The sequence below is a fragment of the Lissotriton helveticus genome, chromosome 10 (genome assembly GCF_964261635.1).
Source record: "Lissotriton helveticus chromosome 10, aLisHel1.1, whole genome shotgun sequence".
Classification (NCBI taxonomy): domain Eukaryota; kingdom Metazoa; phylum Chordata; class Amphibia; order Caudata; family Salamandridae; genus Lissotriton; species Lissotriton helveticus.
In genome coordinates, this window is record NC_136071.1 from 975,742,082 (window position 1) to 975,764,990 (window position 22,909).

Consider the following 22,909-nt stretch of genomic DNA (forward strand, 5'->3'; position numbering starts at 1 on the left):
TTTCCCATTTCTCTCAGCTGGCTCCTAGCGGGGTTTTCGGGGGGACAACTATCCTCCACCATAGCGGAGGAGCCGCCCCTGTGTGACACCTGGTGGACGGAGAATGTACAGGACAGACAATACACCTTTTATACTCTGTCCGGAAGCTCCTCTCGGACATATTACATATTTATGCCAGCAGCGGATGCACGTGTGGTCACAAGAAGACAGACCATCCCGAAAGGGCTGTAAGAGTACTCTAAGTGGGGTTAATTCGCAAATCTAACTGAAGTCCCATCAGCATTTGGCTTTTGAAATCAGTGACTGAAAGATGAGGAGTTAACTGAACTGCTCAGGCAAGAGATTACGGACTACTTTGAGATAAATCCAGAGTCAATCCCCTGCCCCACCATGCTGTGATATGCTGTCAAAACAGTGGTTAGGGGAGAGGGCATGTCTTCTCTAAGAGGAAAAGCAAGACACATACATCAGGAAATAGATATGGATGAAGACTTAATTTCCCACTTAGATCTACAACTGAAGCAAGAGCACACAGACCCACCTGAAGGCAACTAAATAAGTTTAGGTTAACCCTAAAGTAAATTTAATTGGATAGTGAGCAGGCAACTTAGCTGGTTGCTCAATATAGAATGTACAACTCTGGTAACAAGATAGATAAGCTACTTTACTGCTCTCCAATTGCAATCTCATATCTGTTAGTCAATCTCAATATACTTAATTCAGTGTGCAAAGATCTACAGAAACTCTAGCACAGTGGGATTGGACTATTAAAAAATAGGTATGTAAACTCAGGCATGACCGTCATTTTAATACAACTATTTTGTCTGATATTGAGAATGGAATCCATATGCATCTATTTGGATGCACAGTCCGGTTATTAGGACCATAGTTTTCCCTGAGAACATTATCCTTATCTCTGTGTATCACGATTCCCAGACAAATTATGGATTTGTTTCTCCAGAGCAATGGGTAATATAAATTGAAAGCCTGCGTGGCTGGCGTCTGTGAATACATTTCAGATTTACTACAATATACCATTATCCTTTTTAATGAATGGCAGGATATTACCCTCATTAAAAGAGATATAGACATCAATCAGTCTTCTATTGGTCAAGGACAGCCCCTGTGTGTGTGACATTACCTAAGCTTGTATGCCAAAGACTCAATCGCTGTGGCTAATAACAGCAGGGATAGGTGGCAACCCTGTCTTGTACCTCTGGTGAGGGATCTTGAGTCCAATAGTGAGTTGTTGATTTGTACGCAGGCAGTCGGTTACGCAAACAATAGATTTATCATTTTTAGAGTGTGTGCCCCCATTCACATTCTTTTAAAGACTGTACGCATAAAAGCCAATTCTAGCGAATTGAAGGTCTTCTTTGCATGCAGAAAGGCTCCGACTGCCGATATTATAGAGTCTATCTGACATATTATTTTGAATAATGCGTGAATGTTTTAGGCAGTAGACCCAGCGGTCATCAACGTAGTCTGATCCGTAGGAACAAATCTCCTTACTACATGTATCAGTCTATTAGCTACAATGTGGGGATCATGGACCAATATTTACTACCTAAACTGAGTAAGTACGATGGTTAATAAGATGTGGTAAGGTGCAGATCTTTGGAGTTTTTCAGTTGTATGAAAATTATGGCTTCTCGCAAGAACTTAAGTACAGCGCCTTATTGTACACAGATAGTAAGTCTCCACTAAGCAAATATTTAAATGCTTTATAAATTTAGTACGATGGCCACTGGACCCCGAAGCCTTTCCATTGGCCATGCTTGTAGTAGCATCCATTAACTCACCTGTGCACGGGTGTTCATTTAATGGTAGTCTATTGTCATTTTACAACAAGGCCATGGCAAGTCTTCCAGGTATTCCGATATTTGTGCTATATTGAGTTGGGTTTACTTTGGAAGACCTATAATCGTAATACTGACAAAATACGCCTGCTATTTAGTATCCTTTCTCATGCTCAGAATAATATTCCTGTTGGTGTGGTCTCTGAGCAGCCACGCTAGAGTTCCATTTAGGTGCTCTTGTTCGACATACAGTCTGCCTGAGCCCTTTTCCTAAGATAGCATACTTCTCTGGATGCTGGCATTTTGTGATACAGAAGGTGAGTTGCATTTCAGCTCTTACCACGGAATCTGCATTATTAATGAGCTCGGTTTCCAACATTTTCATTTTTTTTCTCCAGCTCACATAACTGATCGTGTATCTCCTTTAGTGTACCGGCCTGCTTGTCGAAGCAGACCCACCGTATCATGGGTTGAAATGCTTCCCACAACATGGAGCTTGTGTTTATTGAGCTTGCATACAATGTAAAATACTCGCTGGCTGAAATGGCTACCTCTGCCCTAAACGTGGCGACCTCCTGTGCCCGGGAAGGAAATCTTCACAAGCCCCCATGTTCCACGCTACATGGAGTCGCGGGCTGCAACATCACAGGCAATGGTCTGAGTGTGCAGGGGAGACAGCACTGTTCAGTTGCTCAGTGTAATGTGGATGATGTGCACAGCCAGAAGTCTACACTGGATGATGGATAACTGAAAATCATTACTGTACTTGCTACTCCTCATCTGTCTCTCTCCATGTATCGTGCAAGTCCAGCATTTCCGTTTTGCTTCGCGCTGCTTCTAGGATTTCTTTAGCGGGGGAAACTGTTTATTGCAATCTATCCTTCGGAACATCTAACACAAAATTAAAATCTCCAATGCAAGTAATATTCTGCCACATGTTTTGCTGGCAGTTACACATAATTTCCTGAAATATATCAGAAGCCCCAATGTTAGAGCCACAGAGCCACCTACCCTGATAATAGTTATGGGGAAGTCATTTAAAATGCCATCATATTATATCTACTCCAGAACCTTTGAATACACAATAATGTTTGCGATCAAGAGTTTGCCTGGATAAAATGGCCACCCTTGTGATTAAGAGCTGTATGACACACAGTAACAGGAATCTCTCCTTTTATTACAGAACCAACTAACCAACCAACCAATAGTGTGATTGAAATGTCACAGCTGTTTAGGTTAACCTGTATGAATCTAACTTTTTAAAGTTATTCAATCCTCCAATATTCCGTACAATGAGACCTGTAGACTTGTATGTATGTAACCATATTGCATTTACCTGTGTCCCTATAGCTGGGTTGGATCATTGGATTATTCCCAGCCCGTATCTTTGATCTCAGTTGAGTTCAAATTAGAAATAGTATGTTAAGCTGCCATTAAATATTGCACATTACCAACAACAGAAAAGTAACTTGTTTAAGCCTTCCAATCCCATCCATTCTCCCACACTGAGATCCACACCTTTCAGTGTCCCACCCACACCGATGACCCCAACAATCAGTGAATATATACTAGATAACCAACACAAACAAAAAGGAAAAGCAACAAGGATAAGTTACTTACCTGTAATCCTAGTTCTCTTCCAGGGGTATCCTCATCAAAACTATCCATCTTCAAATAGAACGTTTCGAGGTGCATAACCTGTTCTGATCGAACCATAGTTGACAAATAGTTGCAGACTTACGAACAGACTTGGACCTATCTAGATAAAATTTTAAAACCCTTTTCAGGTCCAAAGAATGCAAAGCCCTCTCAGCTGGAGTAGAGGGATTAGGGAAGAAGGTGGGAAGAGAGATGTTCTGATTTACATGACACCACCTTGGGCAGAAAAGACGGATGTGTCCTGAGTACTACTCTGTTCAAGTGGAACACCGTATAAGGTTCCTTGGAGCAGAGAGCCTGAATTTCGCTCACCATACGAGCTGACGTGATTGCTACCAAAAAAGCAGCTTCCCAGGAAATATGCTGCATAGTAGCTTTATGAATGGGCTAGAAAGGAGGACCCATTAATTTTGACAGAACCAGGTTCAGCTCCCAGGGTGGGGAAGGAGGACGCACTGGAGGGTACACTTTTTTCAACCCTTGCAGGAAGTCTTTTACAGCTGGCAGTCGGAAAAAAGAAGGCTGGGAAGGTGATCGCCTATACGCTGTTATAGCCGCTAAATGCACCTTAATAGAATTAAACTTTAAACCTACCTTCGCCAGATAAAACAAATAAGGAAGAACGACTTCTTCCTGACCCTTAATGGGATGATGACCATTTTGCATGCACCACAGATAGAAGCGCTTCCATTTACAGGCATAAGAATGTCTCGTGAAAGGCCGTCTCGCTTCCTTCAGGATGGACATGCAGTCCTGTGGCAATCCTAGATGGCCGTATTGGTTGACCTCAGGAGCCATGCTGTCAAACTCAGTGACGGAAGGATGGGATGATGAATCCTCCCGTTCATTTTGGATAAGAGGTCCGGCCTGCATGGTAGTCTCTTGTGAGGAGCGACTGATAGATGAAGCAGGTCCGTGTACCACCATTGTCTCGGCCAGTCGGGGGCAATGAGGATCATCGTTGTGCACGAGTGTGTCAGCTTGCTCACCATCTTCGGGATCAACGGAAGGGGTGGAAAGGCATACACAAATTCCCCTGACCAGTCTATCAAAAGGGCATTCCCTCTCGTTCCTGGACGGTAAAACCGCGAGGCCAAGTCTCGGCATTTGGTGTTTTCGTCGTCCGCGAACAGATTAGAGGTGGGACGACCCCAAGACTGAAAGACGCCTTCGAGCACCTCGTCATTTAGAACCCAGTCTTCTCTGTCTTCGAAATGCCGACTCAGCGCGTCCGCCCTCACATTCTGTTCTCCTGGGAGTTGGACCGCCGTGACCGACAATTTGCGAGCCAGAAGACAATGCCAGATGCGCTGAGCCTCCAGTGACAGAGTTCGTGAGCGCGTTCCCCCCTGCTTGTTCAAGTAGTACATCGTGGTGGTGTTGTCCGTTTGTACTAATATTGATGTTTCCCGAATCGAGGGAAGGAACGCTTTGAGAGCCAGGTGGACTGCCCTCAACTCCGGCATGTTGATATGATATGTACATTCCTTGGGGGACCACAAACCTTGCACTTGGAGGTGACCCATGTGTGCCCCCCAGCCTTTTAGAGAAGCTTCGGTGATCAAGGTCTGTGCAGGAGGAGGTTGATGGAACAGAATTCCCACCTGCATATTCTGCCTCTTTGTTCACCATGGAATGAAAGCTCGAGCTGTTTCTGAAAGAGTAATCCGATTGTCCCAGCGAGCTGACTGTTGGTCCCACTTGTCCTCCAGATCCTGCTGAAGAGGACGCATCCAAAGCCTGCCATTCGGGACTAGAAAGATGCATAAAGCCATCGAACCTAGCAGGGAGGCAATCTTTCGCACTTTCTGAACCTTGTGGCGGAGTACCAGCTGACACTTTTGAGTTATAGAACATTGTCTCTCCTCCGAAGGAAACACTTTTCCTACCTCGGAGTCTAGAAAAGCTCCTAGGAAGTGAATCTTCAGGGTGGGCTGCGAGACTGATTTGCTGAAGTTGACATGCAACCCCAACCTGCGACAGAGCTGGATGCAGGTTTGGAATTGGTTCCTTAACGCGTCTGGGGAAGGACCTTTCAGTAGCCAATCGTCCAGATACAGGTACACGAAGACTCCCCTGCGGCGTAGAGCGGCCGCTTCTACTGCAACACACTTCGTAAATACCCGGGGAGCTGATTTCAACCCGAAGGGCAGGACCTTGAATTGGTAGTGAGAGGTCCCCACCTGGAACCGCAGGAATCTTCTGTGCTTGTGGTGCACCGGGACATGGAAGTAGGCACCTTGGAGGTCCATCGAACACATCCAATCTCCCCTCCTGAGATTCGGATATATTTGGTGAAGTGCCAACATGCGGAACTTTTCTTTTATGATATGCAGGTTGAGCATTCTTAAGTCCAGAATGGGCCTGAATTCTGCCTTTTGCCCCTTTTTTCTGACCAAGAAGTATCGGGAGTACACTCCTTTCCCCCTTTGAGCGATTGGAACCCTCTCGATGGCTGATTTTTTTCAAAAGGATGAGTTGATGATGTAAGGTTGGCCTTGGAGGAATGGGTGGAGGCAGGTGTGTGACACGAAGACAGTACCCATTCCGAAGTGCAGTCAACATCCCATCTGTCTTGAGTAATGCTTTCCCACTCTGACATATGATGTGCAATGCTTCCCCCCACTGGAGTGGTCAACGGCGCTGGGGGAAGGAAGGACTCATTGCTTTGGCTGGGACTTATTGGAATTGTTGCCCTGGCGTTGATTTCCACCTCCTCTGGAATTACGCTTGCCTCTGAATTGGGACTTCTGTTGCCCTTGTTGGTTTTGACCCATCTGCCAGTGAGGGGTTTGAACCCTCTGTTTGGAAGGGCCCTTGTTGTAGGAGCGGTACCTCTTCCGAAATTCTTTCTTTTTTTCAAGCCCTACGGCCTTAAGAGTGCCCAACTCGGACTTCATGCGTTGAATATCTTCATCAGTACTTGCTCCAAATAGTGATGTTCCCGAAAAGGGAAGGTTCAAGATCCTAGCCTGAGCCTCAGGTTTTAAGGCTGCCAGGCGCAACCATGAAGATCTTCGCGCTGTTACTCCATGCGCATAGCCATGCGCTGCAAGGGTAGCCCCATCCGCCGCGGCGCCTATGATCTGATTGGAGACCTGGCTGCCCTCCAAAAGAATCTCCTCAAAATCTTTGCGGTCCTCTTGAAGGAGTTTCTCAAAAAATCTTTGGAGAGAATCCCATAGGGATCTATCATACCTCCCCAGAAGGGCTTCTGCATTAGAGACCTTGAGAAGAGGCTGAGGTGTTGCAGACTCTTCTTCCCCACAAATCTTGCAATTTACTTTCCTTATCCGGAGGCACTGTGGATGAGGAAGCTACAGCACTGGAGGAAAAGTGGATCCTCCTCTGGCGAGCGATACTTTTTAAGAATCCTTGCTGGGGCGGCCTTTATAGTCGCTGGAGTAAGGAAGACCTCATTCACGGGATCTATAATTCCGGGTACCAAAGGCAGCAGAGGCTTGGGTGCCGATCTGTAATGCAGGGTCTCAAAGATCACCAAAGTCTTAACCTGTGGAGTAGTCATGGGCATTCCCAGTTTCTAAGCACCGCTGCCCAAAATGTCTTGAAAAGTAAAAATGTCATCTATAGGGGATATTCTCGATGGAGGACTGTCCGTCGGAGTCGGAGAATAATCCCTATGGGAACGGGTCGAAGATGAAGAAGTATTTAGTCATCAATGGAGCGCACACCGCTAGCCCCTCCTCCGGATCGCCCTTCGGGACTCTGGTACTTGTAGTTTTTTAGTGGATCACCCAGGTGGGTGCAAGTCGGTACTTGTTGGACTGATGAATCTCTAGACCCGATACATGTCCCGGGTTTTAGGATATCGCCCGAGACATGTCTCGGGTTTCGGGATAACTTCCCTCATCAGTAGAGAAAGATCGTTAGGGGTGGAAGAGAAGGCCGCCACACAACAGTCAAAGGCCTCGATGCCAGAACCGGCACGCAGGTGCGTCGTCCAAGAGCCCATCGACCCAAAGCTCAAGGGAGCCATATTGTGTTTAGTCATCAATGGAGCGCACACCGCTAGCCCCTCCTCCGGATCGCCCCTCGGGACTCTGGTACTTGTAGTTTTTTAGTGGAGCACCCAGGTGGGTGCAAGTCGGTACTTGTTGGACTGATGAATCTCTAGACCCGATACATGTCCCGGGTTTTAGGATATCGCCCGAGACATGTCTCGGGTTTCGGGATAACTTCCCTCATCAGTAGAGAAAGATCGTTAGGGGTGGAAGAGAAGGCCGCCACACAACAGTCAAAGGCCTCGATGCCAGAACCGGCACGCAGGTGCGTCGTCCAAGAGCCCGTCGGCCCAAAGCTCAAGGGAGCCATATTGTGTTTAGTCATCAATGGAGCGCACACCGCTAGCCCCTCCTCCGGATCGCCCCTCGGGACTCTGGTACTTGTAGTTTTTTAGTGGATCACCCAGGTGGGTGCAAGTCGGTACTTGTTGGACTGATGAATCTCTAGACCCGATACATGTCCCGGGTTTTAGGATATCGCCCGAGACATGTCTCGGGATAACTTCCCTCATCAGTAGAGAAAGATCGTTAGGGGTGGAAGAGAAGGCCGCCACACAACAGTCAAAGGCCTCGATGCCAGAACCGGCACGCAGGCGCTGGGATGCCTGGCTCCGCCCCTCACAGGGAGAGCCAGGAAGGGTTCCACAGCCTAAGCGCCGAGATACCCTCATGGGTGATTCAGCGCTATATAAATAAATAACTATAACTAACTATAACTATAGGTTCAGGATGCTGCTCTGTTCAGGGGATGTTATACCTGGATATTTCTTAATCTTCCTCCTTTGGCTTGTAATGTTCACAGTAAGGTTTAACAGCATATATGTTCATCACTTTTACCAGGTTGTCTATAATAGGGGATAGTGTCCTGGGACTGTCTCCTATTCCTGGAGCTTCACTCCATTATGCTGGTCATATTTTGATCACACTTTTTATCTCTGTCATCCGGAGTGGAATGCTGTCAGGTTGTTTCTGCTCCCGTTTGTAGTCACTGTTTGGCAAAGTTCAATGCAGCTTTATGGTCCATGAAGAACCGCAGCTTTCCCCCAATTGCAACAAACAGATTGGCTGGGTACTGCAAGGCATCTCTAATCCATGAATTTTGACATACTGGCTTGTACCATCACGGTAAATTCAGGGAACATGGCAATTTTGATATTGGATGTGCCCCCCTTTCCTGCACAAGCCTCAACACAGCGACTCCATCATGGAAGTTGATTTTATGAGGCATAAAGTGGGCGGGGTGGCACTCCAGGAACCAGGTTAGGCACCAGTGAGAATGCTCCACCACAAACATGGCTGTGAAATGGTCTCGGCTGAGCAGCAGACATTTAGCCATTCATGCCGTCTCCACTAGTCATATAATCCGGATACTGTTGCTGCGAGAACGTGCCTCCTGGTCTTCATTCTTTGCTGTCACCTGTGCCTTTTCCATTGCTAGAAGCTGGTTCTCATTATGGTGCTTTTATTTTCAATATCTAATACCCATCGTTCCACACCATTAAGGAGCAGAATTTGATCTTCCCATCCAACCATCTGTGTGCCAGTTGGTTCAAAATTTGCATTACTCGGCTGAACTCAAAGGATAATGTGCCTAGTTTCTGGTAAACTTTGGGCATATATGGCCAGAATCAGTATTGACGAGCCAACGAGAATATTTCTTAAAGTTTCCCCAACCTTAAATGCCAGCAACACTACAGGTGCCTAATAATACGGTCAGGCTTTCCAGGATGCTTGTGCATTTCACACGCTAACGTAATGTCCTGGGCCCAGCGTGAAGTTTCCCCCACTGCATTCCAGGAATTACACTGCAGAGTTGCAGGCAAACAACTATGGAGGCAGGCCTTCACTGTACTGCAGGATGAGACTCATTAATATGCAAGCAATTTAATGGGCCCTGCGCAGCCCCTGCTTTCAACACAGTGGGCTAGGGTCATTACTGATCAGGGCCATCGCTATCCAGTGACACCTGCCACCGCCCAGCGAGGCAGGTGCCATGTGCTTCATCAGAAACCCACACAATAAAACACCAACCAGGCCTCCAGGGCTTCAGGCCTTCCAGTGGTGCTCTCCAGTCAGCCACAAAAGGTCTCTGTCAGCATCGTCCTCATCAAGACTCAGCGATTAAGATGGGGTAGGATTGCCCCCCAACCATTGCCCGTCTCACTCACTGGGTCTTATAAAATATGCAGAAGGGGTTCCCCAGGCTGGAATGGCGCAGCCAAGAGACAATGTTGAAGTTCAGCTAGGTCACGCCGCATTAACCCACTATTTCAGAACATGAAACAGGACTTGGAGGCATGAGACCTCTATCCCGGTTTCCATTATGGGAAGGAGAGTCCACTTCATTGCCTTGTTTCTTGTATACCCTCCAAAATTACCCATTCATCGCTGGCTTAACCCCTTGGCCACCCCATTTCTGGGGCAGCACACAGGTCGGGGACAACATGGCCAGGGAAGGAGCAACCAGACGACCCATGTGGCAGGACTCCCGCCCTTTGTCTGCTTCACCAGCTGGGCCAGTCATAATTCAACTGCCAGCCCGCACCTTGGGAGGAGGGCTTTCCATCATCAACCTTGGGGACACCAGCAAGGGACTCCCCCTCAGCTGTGTGTGCTGGCCCCCACCATTCATCCAGTAAGGGGCCTGCAGGCCGACAATGACATCCTCTCGGGGTCCGGCCAAGAACCATGCAGGAAAGGCGCTGCTGCAGCTGTTTGCCCGCCCACCCCCAGGATTTTGGGGTGATGGTCCCTACACCTAGAGGTATTCGGACACCTCATAATGGGGAAAGACAAGGATGCCAATGAGAAAATCAAAATTGATAAATACACATTCTCAGCCTCAAACCCAGGGTGCCTGCCTAAAGACACCACAACACTGCAGCGCCCCCTCAGAGTCAAGGGACCTGGCGACCATCCTGCTAGTGATGCAGTCCTTCCACTCTGACTGAATCCAAGATAAGGTGAAAGTGGATGTTTTGCTCCTATACCAGGACCTCTGCAATCTGGGGAGAGAGTGAAGGAAACAAAAGATTGCTTTTTGAATCAAAGTTGAAGTGGCTTCACTGAAATCAACGATAACCAATCTCCTCTCTAGCACGAATACCCTAGAGGCCCGTGCAGAAGAAGCCGAGAACAGATTACGTCGGAATAACATTCATTTTGTTGCCTTCCTAGAAGTTAAATCCAAAGACCCGGAGGCTTTCCTAGAGAGGTGGTCGCAGTAAGGAGTGCCGGTAGACCAGCTCTCTCAATGGTTTGTGATTGAACGAGCGCACCATTTACTGGCCCAGCGCCCACTGCCCAGGGTCCCTCCCTGGGTCTACCGACAGCAACAGTACCTAACTACAGAGACAGCGTGAGAGGCTGGGGAGGTTCGACATCAATCCTCCTGCATCATGGTGTTCCCAGACTAAACACAGGTGGTCTAGCACCAAAGGAAGTCGTTTGATGAGGTAAAGCATGAATCTACACTACATGCTACTATTCCTGACCCATCTTAAGGTACTTTTCCAGGAGAGCTCCTACTTTTTCGACAACAAGGAAATGCGGTGGTATCGGTGGCTGAGAAGAAAGATCTGACACAGAGGCCACTCAATGCTAAGATCCATAGCCCCAGATGGCATACCAAATACCAAATAACATCAGAAAGACTACCATGCTCAGTCTTCCGGGATTCCCTGGGACTGGATCTCCAGTCCACAGATAAGGGGACCCTGTGGGTGATCCTGCCCGGTGAAACAGACTTCCCCGGGGCCTTCACTAATTGGCGATGCCACTGACAATGACCCCTATGACTTCACCACTGACTTAACCATTTACCGTACTCTGATCAGGATTTATAAGGCTGTTTGGTTATTTGATCCTTCTACAGAAGGATGTTCATTCTAATGCCCGTCTTTTTTCCTTCAGTACATTTAAGGTTTAAATCCATGACATGTTTAAGGTGACAAATACTTAAGGGGTCGAAGTGTGGGTGGCTGTTGTGGGGCTTGCTTTGTTGGAGGAGTTTCCTCTGGTTTACAGTTAATCAGTGCTTTTTTTCAACCAGCATTTGTCACCATGACTTACAAAACACACTTCGGGAGCATGCCACTAGGCCCACTACTCTTCTTGACTGCTCAGTCAAGAAGCACACACGGGGCTCTCCAGGCCTCATCACCACATCACCCCGTTAGCATGTTCTTCACCCTGATGTCCTGGAGCGTCAACAGACCCCTTGACCAAATTAAGCATACTGTGGAACTGCTATATGCCAAATGCTTCCAACCCTCGATCCTCATGCTCCAAGAAACACAACTTTTCAGTTACACCAGTCCCCTCTTTCTCCGCAGGTTTGGGTCTGACATGGTCTCCAACTCCAGGTACACCAGAGGCTCCAGGGGAGTTGCCATACTCCTTCACAAGAGCTTTCCACTGAAGGTGACCACATGCACCACTGACACACAGAGCTGATTCATGGGCACTGAGGGACTGCTGGAGGGAAAACAATGTAATTTCCTCAGTCTCTACGCTCCACCACAGTTAGCCTCCTATGCTCTCAAGGCGATAGAGACTGTTGTCTTATCCTTCCCCCATTGTTATTCGGTTCCTACGAATTAAGTAGGACTGTGTATCTGAACAATATAAACTTCAAAATATGGGAACCCAGTATAATTGGTGTAGAATTTAATGACCCAGAAAAACCCCACTACAGGGTTCCGATGGCCGCGAGCTACACAACTCTGGGGTTTGATGGATACACTTGGACTATGCAACATCTGGAGGGTGTAGCAACCAGGGGCCACAGGTTACACGCACACATCAGTGGCACACACAACCTAATCCTGTATAGACCTTGTCCTGTTTCCTTCTGGTGAGGGTTGCAAACATTTACCCGAGGGGCATTTAGGATCACTCCCTGGTCTCTCTTCTAGTTGACCCCACCCACCAACCACTGGTCCTCAACCCATTTGGTGCCTTAATGCTTGGTACCTCATGGGTCCACAATGCAAGGCCTTTCAAGCAAATGAGATCGAAGCCTACTTCCAGACCAACCAGGGTTTGGTCAAATCCTCAATTACGCCCTGGGAGGCAGGTAATGCTACCAAAAGAGGCACTGTAAAACTGTACATTAGACATGAATAAACATAACTACTCACAACCGTGGAAAACCAAATTACCCATCTAGAGCGACAGACCCGCTGGGGCGACTCGGATGACTCTTGGCAGCAGCTAACTATTGCAGAGCCTCCCTGAAACAGGCGGCCCTAGACTAGATCAGCCCATGTTGGTGAGCAAATACTAGACAGATCTATGAATGCGGTGACAAAAACGGAAAACTGCTCTAATGGCTGGCCACTAGTGACCTGGAGTCCAGAGTGGACCCTTCAGGCCGAAAAGCCCATGCATCGGTGGCGATTGCAGCAACATTCGCAAATTATTAACGGGATCTTTATGCCCATCGAGCGACCAGACTTTGAAGGAGGCCTTGAATGTGGTCCTGACCATTGAAGAAATTTACAAAGCTATCCTGGAGATAAACCTGGGGAAAACGCCAGGCCCAGATGGCTTTCTCCTGGATTTCTACTACAAATTCTGATCCACCTTCACTCCTCATCTACATATTAGGAGGCCTATGAAGCAGGGACTTCTCCCGCAGCTGGACTAGGTGACCATCCCCCAGATGAATAATCCAGAACCCTACTTCAAGGACTTTCACCCCATCTCCCTGAAAAACATATAGCTCAAAATCCTTGCGAAACTCATTACCCTCCGCCTTCGGTTATCGATACTCTTGTCCACCCTGACCAATGCAGCTTCATGCCAGCTCCAGCATCCGCCGAACACACCTAGCATTGGCCCGAGTCCTTGAACATCGGGAGCCTTGCGCCCTGCTACTTCTTGGCTTTGAGACCGCGATTGATTCAACAGACTGGCTATTGTTGAACGGGGTGCTGGAACCAAATGGATTTGACCGGATGTTCCGCTGTTTCGTATAACTTCTGTCTGCTCGGCATAGGTCAGAATGAACAGTATTCTATCGAAGCCCTGTGCCCGCTGTGAAGCACCCGCCACTGTATCCGCCCAACACACTTAGCATTGGCCCGAGCCCATGAACATGTGGACCCCTGCGCCCTGCTACTTCTCTGCTTTGATACCGCGTTTGATTTGACAGACAGGTCCTTCTTGATCGGGGCGCTGGAACACAATGGATTTGAACGGATGTTCTGTTGCTTCCTATAACTTCTGTACTCTCGGTCCAGGTCAGAATGAAAGGTATTCTATCGGAGCCCTTTGCTATCTGTAGAGGGACCCACCAGGGCTGCCCCCTCTCTCCCCTTCCTATTCACCCTAGCAATCGAGCCGTTAATGCGCCTGATGCACTGAGATGCACAGGTAACCGGTTTGCACTGGGGCGACTACTTAGAGGACAAAATTGCACTCTACACAGATGATATTCTAGTGTTCTTTATGAATCTCCACCTCTCAGGACCCAGGTGTCTCAGGTTGCTAATCCTCAGTGAGGAGGCCTCAGGCCTCTGCTTGAACCAAAGCAAATCCCTCATAGTGCTGATACAACACCTGAACCTCACCACACTTAACAAAATTAAACAAAACCTTTCACGTTGGTGTAACCTGCCACTTAATGTCCTTGGAAGTGTTTCCCTTTTCAAAATAGTGGCCCTCCCTAGTTTCCTATATACTCTGCAAAATGTCCTGCTGCAGGTCTCGAACTCCTGGTTCACGAGTGCAGCCTGGGAAATCAGCTCCTTCTTCTGGACTTGTAAGTTCCCCTGTATTGACATGACCAAATGCAGTCTCTCGACATATGAGGGAGGGATGGCGGAGGCCGATATGAAGCCATACTTTTGCGCTGCCTAAATGCTGGTGGTAAATGAATGGCTTAGCAGAGGGTGGCATGACTAGGACTACCGAGCGGCCCTCTTCCTTCTAGGGCTGGACAAGCTGATGGGCCTCCTGTATGCCGATCCGATCCCAAGTACCAAAAAGTGGTGTTTTTGTCCTAGAGGGCGATACTGAGGGTGTTGGGTTGGGAGGGCAGGCTGACCCAACAGTCTCCCCTTTGTGATGTTTTTTTTTTTGCAGAGTTTTATATAGCGCGAACTAGACCCGAACCGAATCAGGCATCGGAGCGCTTTACATATTTTCCAGTTACGTTACATGAGGACACACTTTCATTTTAGGCACGGGGAGATTAAGTGATTTGCCCAGAATCACAGGAGGCTTTGGCGTCGTTACCGCGACTCGAACCCAGATCCCCAGGTGCAAGGTCAAGCGCCCTAGCCGTTAGGCCAAATCCTCTCCCGTTCAATTGGTTGTTACTACCGCAACACAGCACAATTAAAAGGGTTCACCAGATTAATATCAAAGTTATCGCACGCTACACTTAATGCACCTGAGTAATTGGGACACGTCAAACAGACGTAAGAGGGTTGGGTCCCTGGATGACACCAATTGGGAAGAAGAGGGCAGGAGACTGGTGGGGATGACCACCTTGGTGGACAAGAGGGATATAGCACATACATAGAATAGCCTACAACCCCCTACCGTAGCCGCTTGGTGAAAGGGGTGGACTGGAGTACTATGGGTTAGAGCTTACGTTGACTAACAATTGAGGATTTGCTACTCATTTACAAGATGATAACTCATTACAGTTTGTCTGATAATTTGTGACTGGGGTAATAAGTTCTACTATGTATGTTCTACATGTATAAAACCTAATACAAACGGTTGTAAAAAAAATTACCCGTACATGATTCCAATACAATTTTCATCCTATGCAGATTTACTCGTATACTTGGCTCACAAAATTTCAAGGAGTCCCTTTGATTAGGGAATCTACGAATATTGCAGATTTCAAGCCTTGCTCTTTTTACCCTTGGAACAGAGTAAGTGGAAATGTCACACGTTTCATCTAGAGAATATATGGTAGGAATTCTTTCGGTAAACCTGAAACATAATTTATGGGGTGGGAGTCAGGGACTTATTCCCACATAAATAAATTGCACATTTGCTCAAATTTCCATTTACAAATATTATTACTGATATAAATAAGGTAAGAAACCCCATTGGGGATGTTGTATACATCAACAAACATAGTATTTTTTACTTCCCCATTATTCTCAATTGTCTCCTTTGACTACTGCTTTAAAACATTTCACACCTATTAATTAAACATATCACAGCTGAAAATCTGGCTACCTTGAGGACTGTCCACAACTGTAGATCACATCTGTGGCTCTAGGTATCCACAAGTTCTATTTCGGCGATTTAAGATCGGTTACTTTTTTCTTTTTTTATAGCAGGTGACCATTTTTACACATTTAACATTGAATTAGTGTACAAAAATGTAAGAATTTGACCTGCTGTAACTAAGTTTTACGGGTATTCAGCAACCTCACTGACATTTATTTAAATTATTTGCTTTTATAAGTATATCAAAGTAAAATAAGCGCTTGCAACTGTAATAGATTTGGCATCATTTAGTCTATACATATTTGAATGTAATGCCCACCATTACTTAAAGGCTAGAGTAATGCCAAAGATGTTTTGATAATGTCCAGGATGTGTACAATATGAGAAGGAAGGCCAAAATTATGCAATGGCTAGCAGTGGGCACTTTCAAGCAACAATCTGGCAAATCTAGCAATAGTACTTGGTTTTCCCAGGGCAACATATTTAGGTGTTAATTTCAACATGGCCCCTTATATATATACCATTGTAAGATGTTTGACATTAAGAACACTACTGTGACCTAAAACGGGTACCTTATTACTTCCAAGAAGAGATAATGAAGGAAAAGGGAAACTATGGAACCCCTATTTTGTTGATATCAGAAGGTAGTAGAACACAATACAGCACGTCAGAAGTGTCAATCACCTTGTGCAAACTGCTTGCTTTGAAATGCTTCAGGACTTTGCTCAAGTTCAGGAGAAGCAGGAACCCCTACCACATGGTCAAGGTCATCTAGTAAAAGTACTGATGGCTGTCTCCACGTAGCTTCTGCAAACACCTCTTCTAGTTTTTGTCGCATGTTTTCAAATCTTTTACCTGAAGGATAAAACAGACATTCATATAAAGGTGACCAGCACAGAAAAATCTTCAGAGAAGTCATTCTACCACACAAATTAATAAATTATAAAGTAGCATTCATGATCACAGTGGATTTAAATCAGGCAATGAGGGCATTAGCAGAAATGCACAAAGCAATCCTTAAATGATTTACAATCAGGGATGAATCATTCTCATTGGATTTACGGGTACCACAAATATCTTGTGGAATATGAAGTGGAGTGGCGTCACGAATCACAGATATCTCAATCAGTTGTCTTTAGTTTGGTGTTGCTACTGGACAACAAAAGAACTAGTAAAGATAAGAGGAGGTTGTAAATAAATTATTTAGGTCTCATGTGCAGCATAGAAATGTCACCTTTTTGGCACTTCACAACACTGAGCCTGGAAGTTCTCGCCCCTCTGCCTTGTGGCTTAGGCTGCGCCCAACCCACTGTGCATAACCTATGTCCTGCACAATGTCAGTTAGGCCCAGGGTCTGCAATCCCAGCCTCTCAAGCCTGCCCTCTATTGTCAAGGTACTGCCTGTATTTGCAGGTGCTGCCTAGGCTGCTACTGTGTAACCTATGCTGTTAGCTTGCTACCTCAGCCCCTTCACCAGTCCTGCCCGTGTGCTCCCCACTCATGGTGCTGGTCTTAATTTTTTTAAGCTTTCTTCGGTACTTCTAGGGTTCTGCACAGTACCCGGAGCTGGTCCACATAGTACCTACAGACCTATTAATTTTTTTAAAGGTATTTCTAACAATGGAGGGTTGGGTTCCCTTTGGGACCACCCTCACATGGCCCGGGGGCTCTTATGGGCTATTCTCACTTCCGTTTCAGGACTTTGGGAGCCAGTCCCCAAGTCCTGTTCCTTGGTACTGCTGTACCGCAGTACGGAAAAGCCCAATGAGAAAAAGCTTCCTGCGCTGACCCCATTTTAAAAATTTTATTTTTAAATTGCAAAGCAGGGCAGTCATATAAACAATAAAAGTCATCAGTGGCCATGATTACAGCAAAATCTGCAGAGGAACACCGTACAGTGGCAATGCATAATGTCATTAAAACGATTAGACCCACAACATCCCGCATTTGCCCCTTCTCCGTCAGCATACTCCTGTTAAATAGAAACATCTTCCGTTGTAATGTCCAGTGGTTCACAAATATTTCCTCTAAACGTGTTCCAAGCCCCCCACACCTTTTCCCACTTCCGAGGGCATCCGCGGTGAACAAAGACTGCTCTCTCCGCCACCATTGCCTCATCCATATCTGTACACCATTTCCGGAGTGTTGGCAGAGTCTCAGCCCCCCATAACATAGCAATATTACGTTTCGCCAACATCATACCCAGCATAGCCCAGTCTTGTTGTTGATGATTTAAGTCGTTTGGCTCCCAGACATTCAACAGGCAACGTCGTGGCTCAGGCAGAACCGAGATGTCTATTGTTTGTGAAATTGTGCGCATTATTTTAGCCCAGTATGCTGCAATGTGTGTACAGTCCCAAATGGTGTGGTAAAACGTGCCCTCCTCCCCGCACCCACGTAAACAGTACTTATGCGGGGCCACTCCCATCACGAAAAGCGTTGATCTGGTGTAGTATGTGAGATGGAGTACCTTGAGTTGGACCAATCAAAGCAGGGAGGGTATCGCCGTCTCGCGGGGAGATGACAGAGCCTCTGCAAGGGGCAAGAGCTTATTAAAGTGCCAACCTTCCCCTATTTAGGGATACTCTTTGATGATAGAAGGTCATGGGCTATGCAGTGTACCCTTAAAAAGAATAGTCTCTCTAGGTCTGCTGGGGCAGTGTTAGGGTTCGCAAAAAGCATAGGTTCAAAGCCAATCCCAGCCCTTAAAAAAATATATAATGCTAAGTGTGCCCCAATCCTGTTATATGGGAGTGAGGTGTGGGGCTACGCAGAATCTAGTGAAATTCAAGTAGCAGAAAACATATTTTTACGGAAGCTGTTGTCGCTCCCAGCCTCCGCAGCTACTTTTAATATACACGAGGACGTGGGTGTTGGCTATATTTCAGACCAGATTGCTGTAGCCCCATTATTAGGCTGGCTAAGAATTTGGGCACAGCAATCGCCAAACTTAAATCAATTGATAATCAGAGACTGCATGTCCTTAGACAGAGCACTTGACATTCCATGGTTACGTTATATCAAAACCCAAATGGATATTCTGGGCAGCCCTGATTTGTTTTCAAATCCTAGGCCTCTAAGTAAGGTGGCCATTAAAGCCATAAAAACCCAGTTTCTTAATAGGGCAATGTCAACAAGGGAAGAAAGGGAGCTGGCCAAACCCACAGTTAGGTGCTTTGTAATGCTGAGTTTGGGAAGAGATACCCAGCCATACTTTTTTTTAAAATTTATTTATTTATTTATTCATTTAAAGAGTTTTCTATAGCGCTGGCTAGACCGGGAGGTATCAGAGCGCTTTACATGAGGACAAACAATATAACAGAAAATCAACGATGTAACAGAAAAAGTTCTACAATTACACAATAAATCCCCCAACCAAACAATAGGCAATACAATTAGGAGAGGATAGAAAGGAGAGAGAAAAGTAGTGGAGGGGGCAGGGGAGGTGAGAAAGGGAGGATAAGGGAAGAGACAATATGGAGAGACGAAAAGAAGTCTGTCAAAAGACCGACTGGGTAGGTGATGACCAAGGAGGGAATCCACGGCCCATCACCCCTATAGCTAAACCAGGTAGCTCCATCGGGCATCAGACAAAAAAAGTTCAGTCTCAATACATTGAGAGAGGGGAGAAGGAGAGACATAAATAGAGTGAGGAAGCGGGAGGAGAAGACAGGAGGGACAAAAAGAAGTGCAACAATGTGGTTTAACAGTATAACAGAAAAAGATCAACAATTACACATTACATCAAACAATCAGCAATACATTAGGAGAGGAGAGAAGAGAAAGGAGAGCGAAAAGAAGTGGGGGGTAAGGGAGGTGAGAAAGTGAGGATACGGGAAGAGACAACCGTAGAGACGAGAGGAAGTCTGTCTAAAGACCGACTGGGTAGGTGACGACCAAGGAGGTCCATCTCCATTATAGCTAAACCAGGTAGCTCCATCGGGCATCAGACAAAGTAGTTCGGTCTCAAGTGTGGAGGGAAGAGGTTCGCAGAAAAACAGGATGGGAGGGATATACGACAGAAAGACGAAGGAAAGTCTGCCCAAAGGCCGGCTGGGTAGGTGACGGTCGAGGGGGAAGTCCCAAAACCCATCTCCTCTATAGTTATCAGGTAGCTCCACCGGGCTTTGGCCAAATAGCTAGGTCTCAATGGGAAACATTTAAATAACATAGAGGGCAAAATACATGGAGCGTAGAGGGGAGGGAACAGGGAAGGTGAGAAAGGGAGGATAGAGGAAGAGACAACAAGGACAGACAAAATGAAATCTGTCTAAAGGCCGACTGGGTAGGTGACGACCTAGGAAGGAATCCACGGCCCATCTCCCCTATAGCTAAACCAGGTAGCTCCATAGGGCATCAGACAAAATAGTTCAGTCTCAGTACATTGAGAGAGGATAGAAGGACAGATATAAATAGAGGGAGGAAGCGGGAAGAGACAAGAGGAGAGACAAAAGGAAGTCTGGCTAAAGACCGACTGGGTAGGTGACGTCCAAGGAGGGAATCCCCGACCTGTCTCCTCTATAGCTAAACCAGGTAGCTCCATCGGGCATCAGACAAAATAGGTAGCTCTCAAATGACGTGGGAAATTCACAGGTAAACAGGGTGGGGACTAGGGACTAGGGCAAGGACAGGTGAGGGCAAAGGTTAGTAGCAGGAAAGAGGAGAGGAGTAGAGCGGGGAGGGGTAGGGGGTAGGTAGTTCGGTAAAAGTTCCCATGGATCTGCTGCGAGGCATTCAAAAAGCATGTAGTAACTTTGGAGGATTGGGGCTGGTCAATTAGAAGGGTTAATCAAGATGTTGTTTTCAGTCTCCCTTTAAAGGCAAGCAAGCAAGGTTTGTGTTGACCTTCGGACGCTATGTTGAGTCCTTTCAGGGGTGAGCTAGTACCTGGTAAGGGGCGTTAGACTGGGGATGAGGATCTCATTTAGAACAGACTGGGCTCCCAGTTCAAAGTCTGAATATTAGATAAAAACTCTAGTCTCCAAGCCCACCTCTCTCCTCATTTTACTCCGGGTAGACAAAGAAGCAGCAGGAGGGAACACACGGGACCACAGGAGTTCAGTCCCAGCTTGCGCATCAAGCTTTGCCAATCATCTGATCTCGGAACGACCCTCATCATTTTTAGCTGGTCTGTAGATGTGATTCCAAGACCATGTTGAAGTCAGGCACGCTGAGTGTATGAGTCACTTTGGTCTCGGTTTGGCGTCCATTTCAGGGTCAGGATCACAGAATGAGTATGAGACACTCTTCCAATACCCCCCAGATGCCTCATTCAGTCCCTAAAGAGTCTTATTAAGCCTCTAAGTTCCCCGTTGGTATCGCTGCAGCCACCCATAGCCTCGCGGTTACCTTGCTTGTTTGAGGTTCAAACGGCCGCCATAATGGGGTCAGGCATCGGCCCCCTCGTGCGTCCCTCAGCTTCTGTCGCACCGGTGGGAATCTTCACTGCTTCCTGTGTAGCTGTGTCCGGCCGATTGGTAATTTAATTATTTGGCCAGCATGGATTTGAGTATTCAGCGTACGGTAGTAGCGGGAGCAGCGCTGTAAAAGTCCGGGTCATTGCATTCTCGTTGCGGCTGCAGAAGGTTGATTTCCGCGATCAGCGGGAGAGTTCCCACCACGGGTACAGTGCGGACCAGCACCCCCCACCACAGGAACAGGAGCAGTGGCGGTGGGCTTTTGTGTGCCGCGAAACCAGCGGAGCGCAGCTCGTCAGGCGGGTAAGCACCGGTGCCGAGTCACAAGGCACTTAGCTTGGAGGGCGGTTGTTGCTTGCAGGGCTTAGGCTATAGGTCGTCAAGTTATTTGGGTGAGAGTGAGAATATTAGGAGTAGGCTCAGCGGGAAGAAGGCATGGCAGTTGAGAAAGGCTTGCGCCAGCCACTTTATTCCTGATGGTGTTGCTCTCAAAAAGGGCTGCAGCTCGGTCTCAGAGTGGTTAACAGCATGTTGCTACAACTTAGATAGTAGGGGATAGTTGCGTTGCATAGCGGAGGGCTTCATCTGGGTAGAGCTGTCGAGCAAGACAATGGAGTGTGGGGCATGGACAGGGATTTTCACAAAATTGTGATCCCAAGCCCTGGAGCTTTGGTGGGGAGCTCCAGCTCGGCGGCCATCTTGCAGGCTCCCCCCTACTTGACGTATATAAGCAAACCGTATCATTTGTTTGTACTAATAAGATTCAAGTATAACATGCTCCCATGGCTATTATCCTTCCCAAAAGGTTTTTCCAAGGTGGGGGCTCTGGGGCCCTGCCCCTGTGATAATTCTTCAGAGCAGAATACGCTACACATGGTTTTCTACTGTGATTTCTACGTATTACCACGTAAGAAGTTTATATTGTCACTGTCAAAGGGCTGTAGCTTTGAGCAAGTTAGGCCGGCCCTGGCATATTTACAATGCCTGGGGTCCCCGTTGGTGTGCTTCGGGGTAGCTAACTACATCATGGGGGCTATTAGACGAAGAAATAAAATGTAGGAACTTGTGGCATCTTTTCTCCCTACCTTTGTAGTTGCTATGACTCCGTGGAAGAGGGAAATTATTGGTGTGATGAATCAATAAATGAATTATGGGATTTTATAAGGAATACTCGGCAGGTGATGAAGAATTAAAAAAAAAAATAATAATTTGTATTTTAAATTATTTATTTGGACTCCAGGTATTCTATGATGATGTTATGCGAATCATATGGTCTTTTCATTTAATTACAACATATGTTTATTTGTAAGGTGCTATTTACATTTTTGCTGTATGTAATGTATTTTCTACCCTATGAAATTTTGTAGTGCGCTTTGATGGTTTTAAAATTTTTAACCGAATAAAGCATATTTTGACTGACTGACTGAAAGAGCCTCCTGCCATTCGGATTCATCGAGGTCACCCACATCTAGAGACCAGGTTTGTTTTAATTTGGATGTTGGATCTGGGAGATTATTAATTAGTTTTCGATATGTCAAGGATGTCGCCCTGCTCGTCATGTGTTCTGTCAGAAGCCTATCCTCCAGTGGAGTGGACTCTTGCACGGCGGTACCTGGAGGTATCACCGCCCGGAGCGCGTGCCTGACCTGCAAGTATCTAAAGTGCTCAGTCTGTACCATACCGTACTGTGTTCGCAGCTGTGTAAACTCAACCACCTCTCCCTTTTTCCATAGATCCCCCACCGTAGAGAGGCCTATATTATCCCAGTTTTGGAACCCTTTACTTTTGCCAAGGTAGGCCAACCGTTGTGAGT

At 46.7% G+C, this 22,909-nt stretch overlaps 1 protein-coding gene across 2 annotated transcripts in view; it reads right to left on the reverse strand.

Annotated features, from left to right (window-relative positions):
• PEX1 (peroxisomal biogenesis factor 1) overlaps nt 1-22,909 on the reverse strand; it is a 628,515-nt gene that overhangs the window by 345,181 nt on the left and 260,425 nt on the right. For both annotated transcript variants that reach the window (XM_078663649.1, XM_078663648.1), the window contains exon 12: nt 16,364-16,534. In XM_078663649.1, the coding sequence (XP_078519775.1) occupies nt 16,364-16,534 (171 nt within the window). The remainder of the gene's footprint in view (nt 1-16,363; nt 16,535-22,909) is intronic.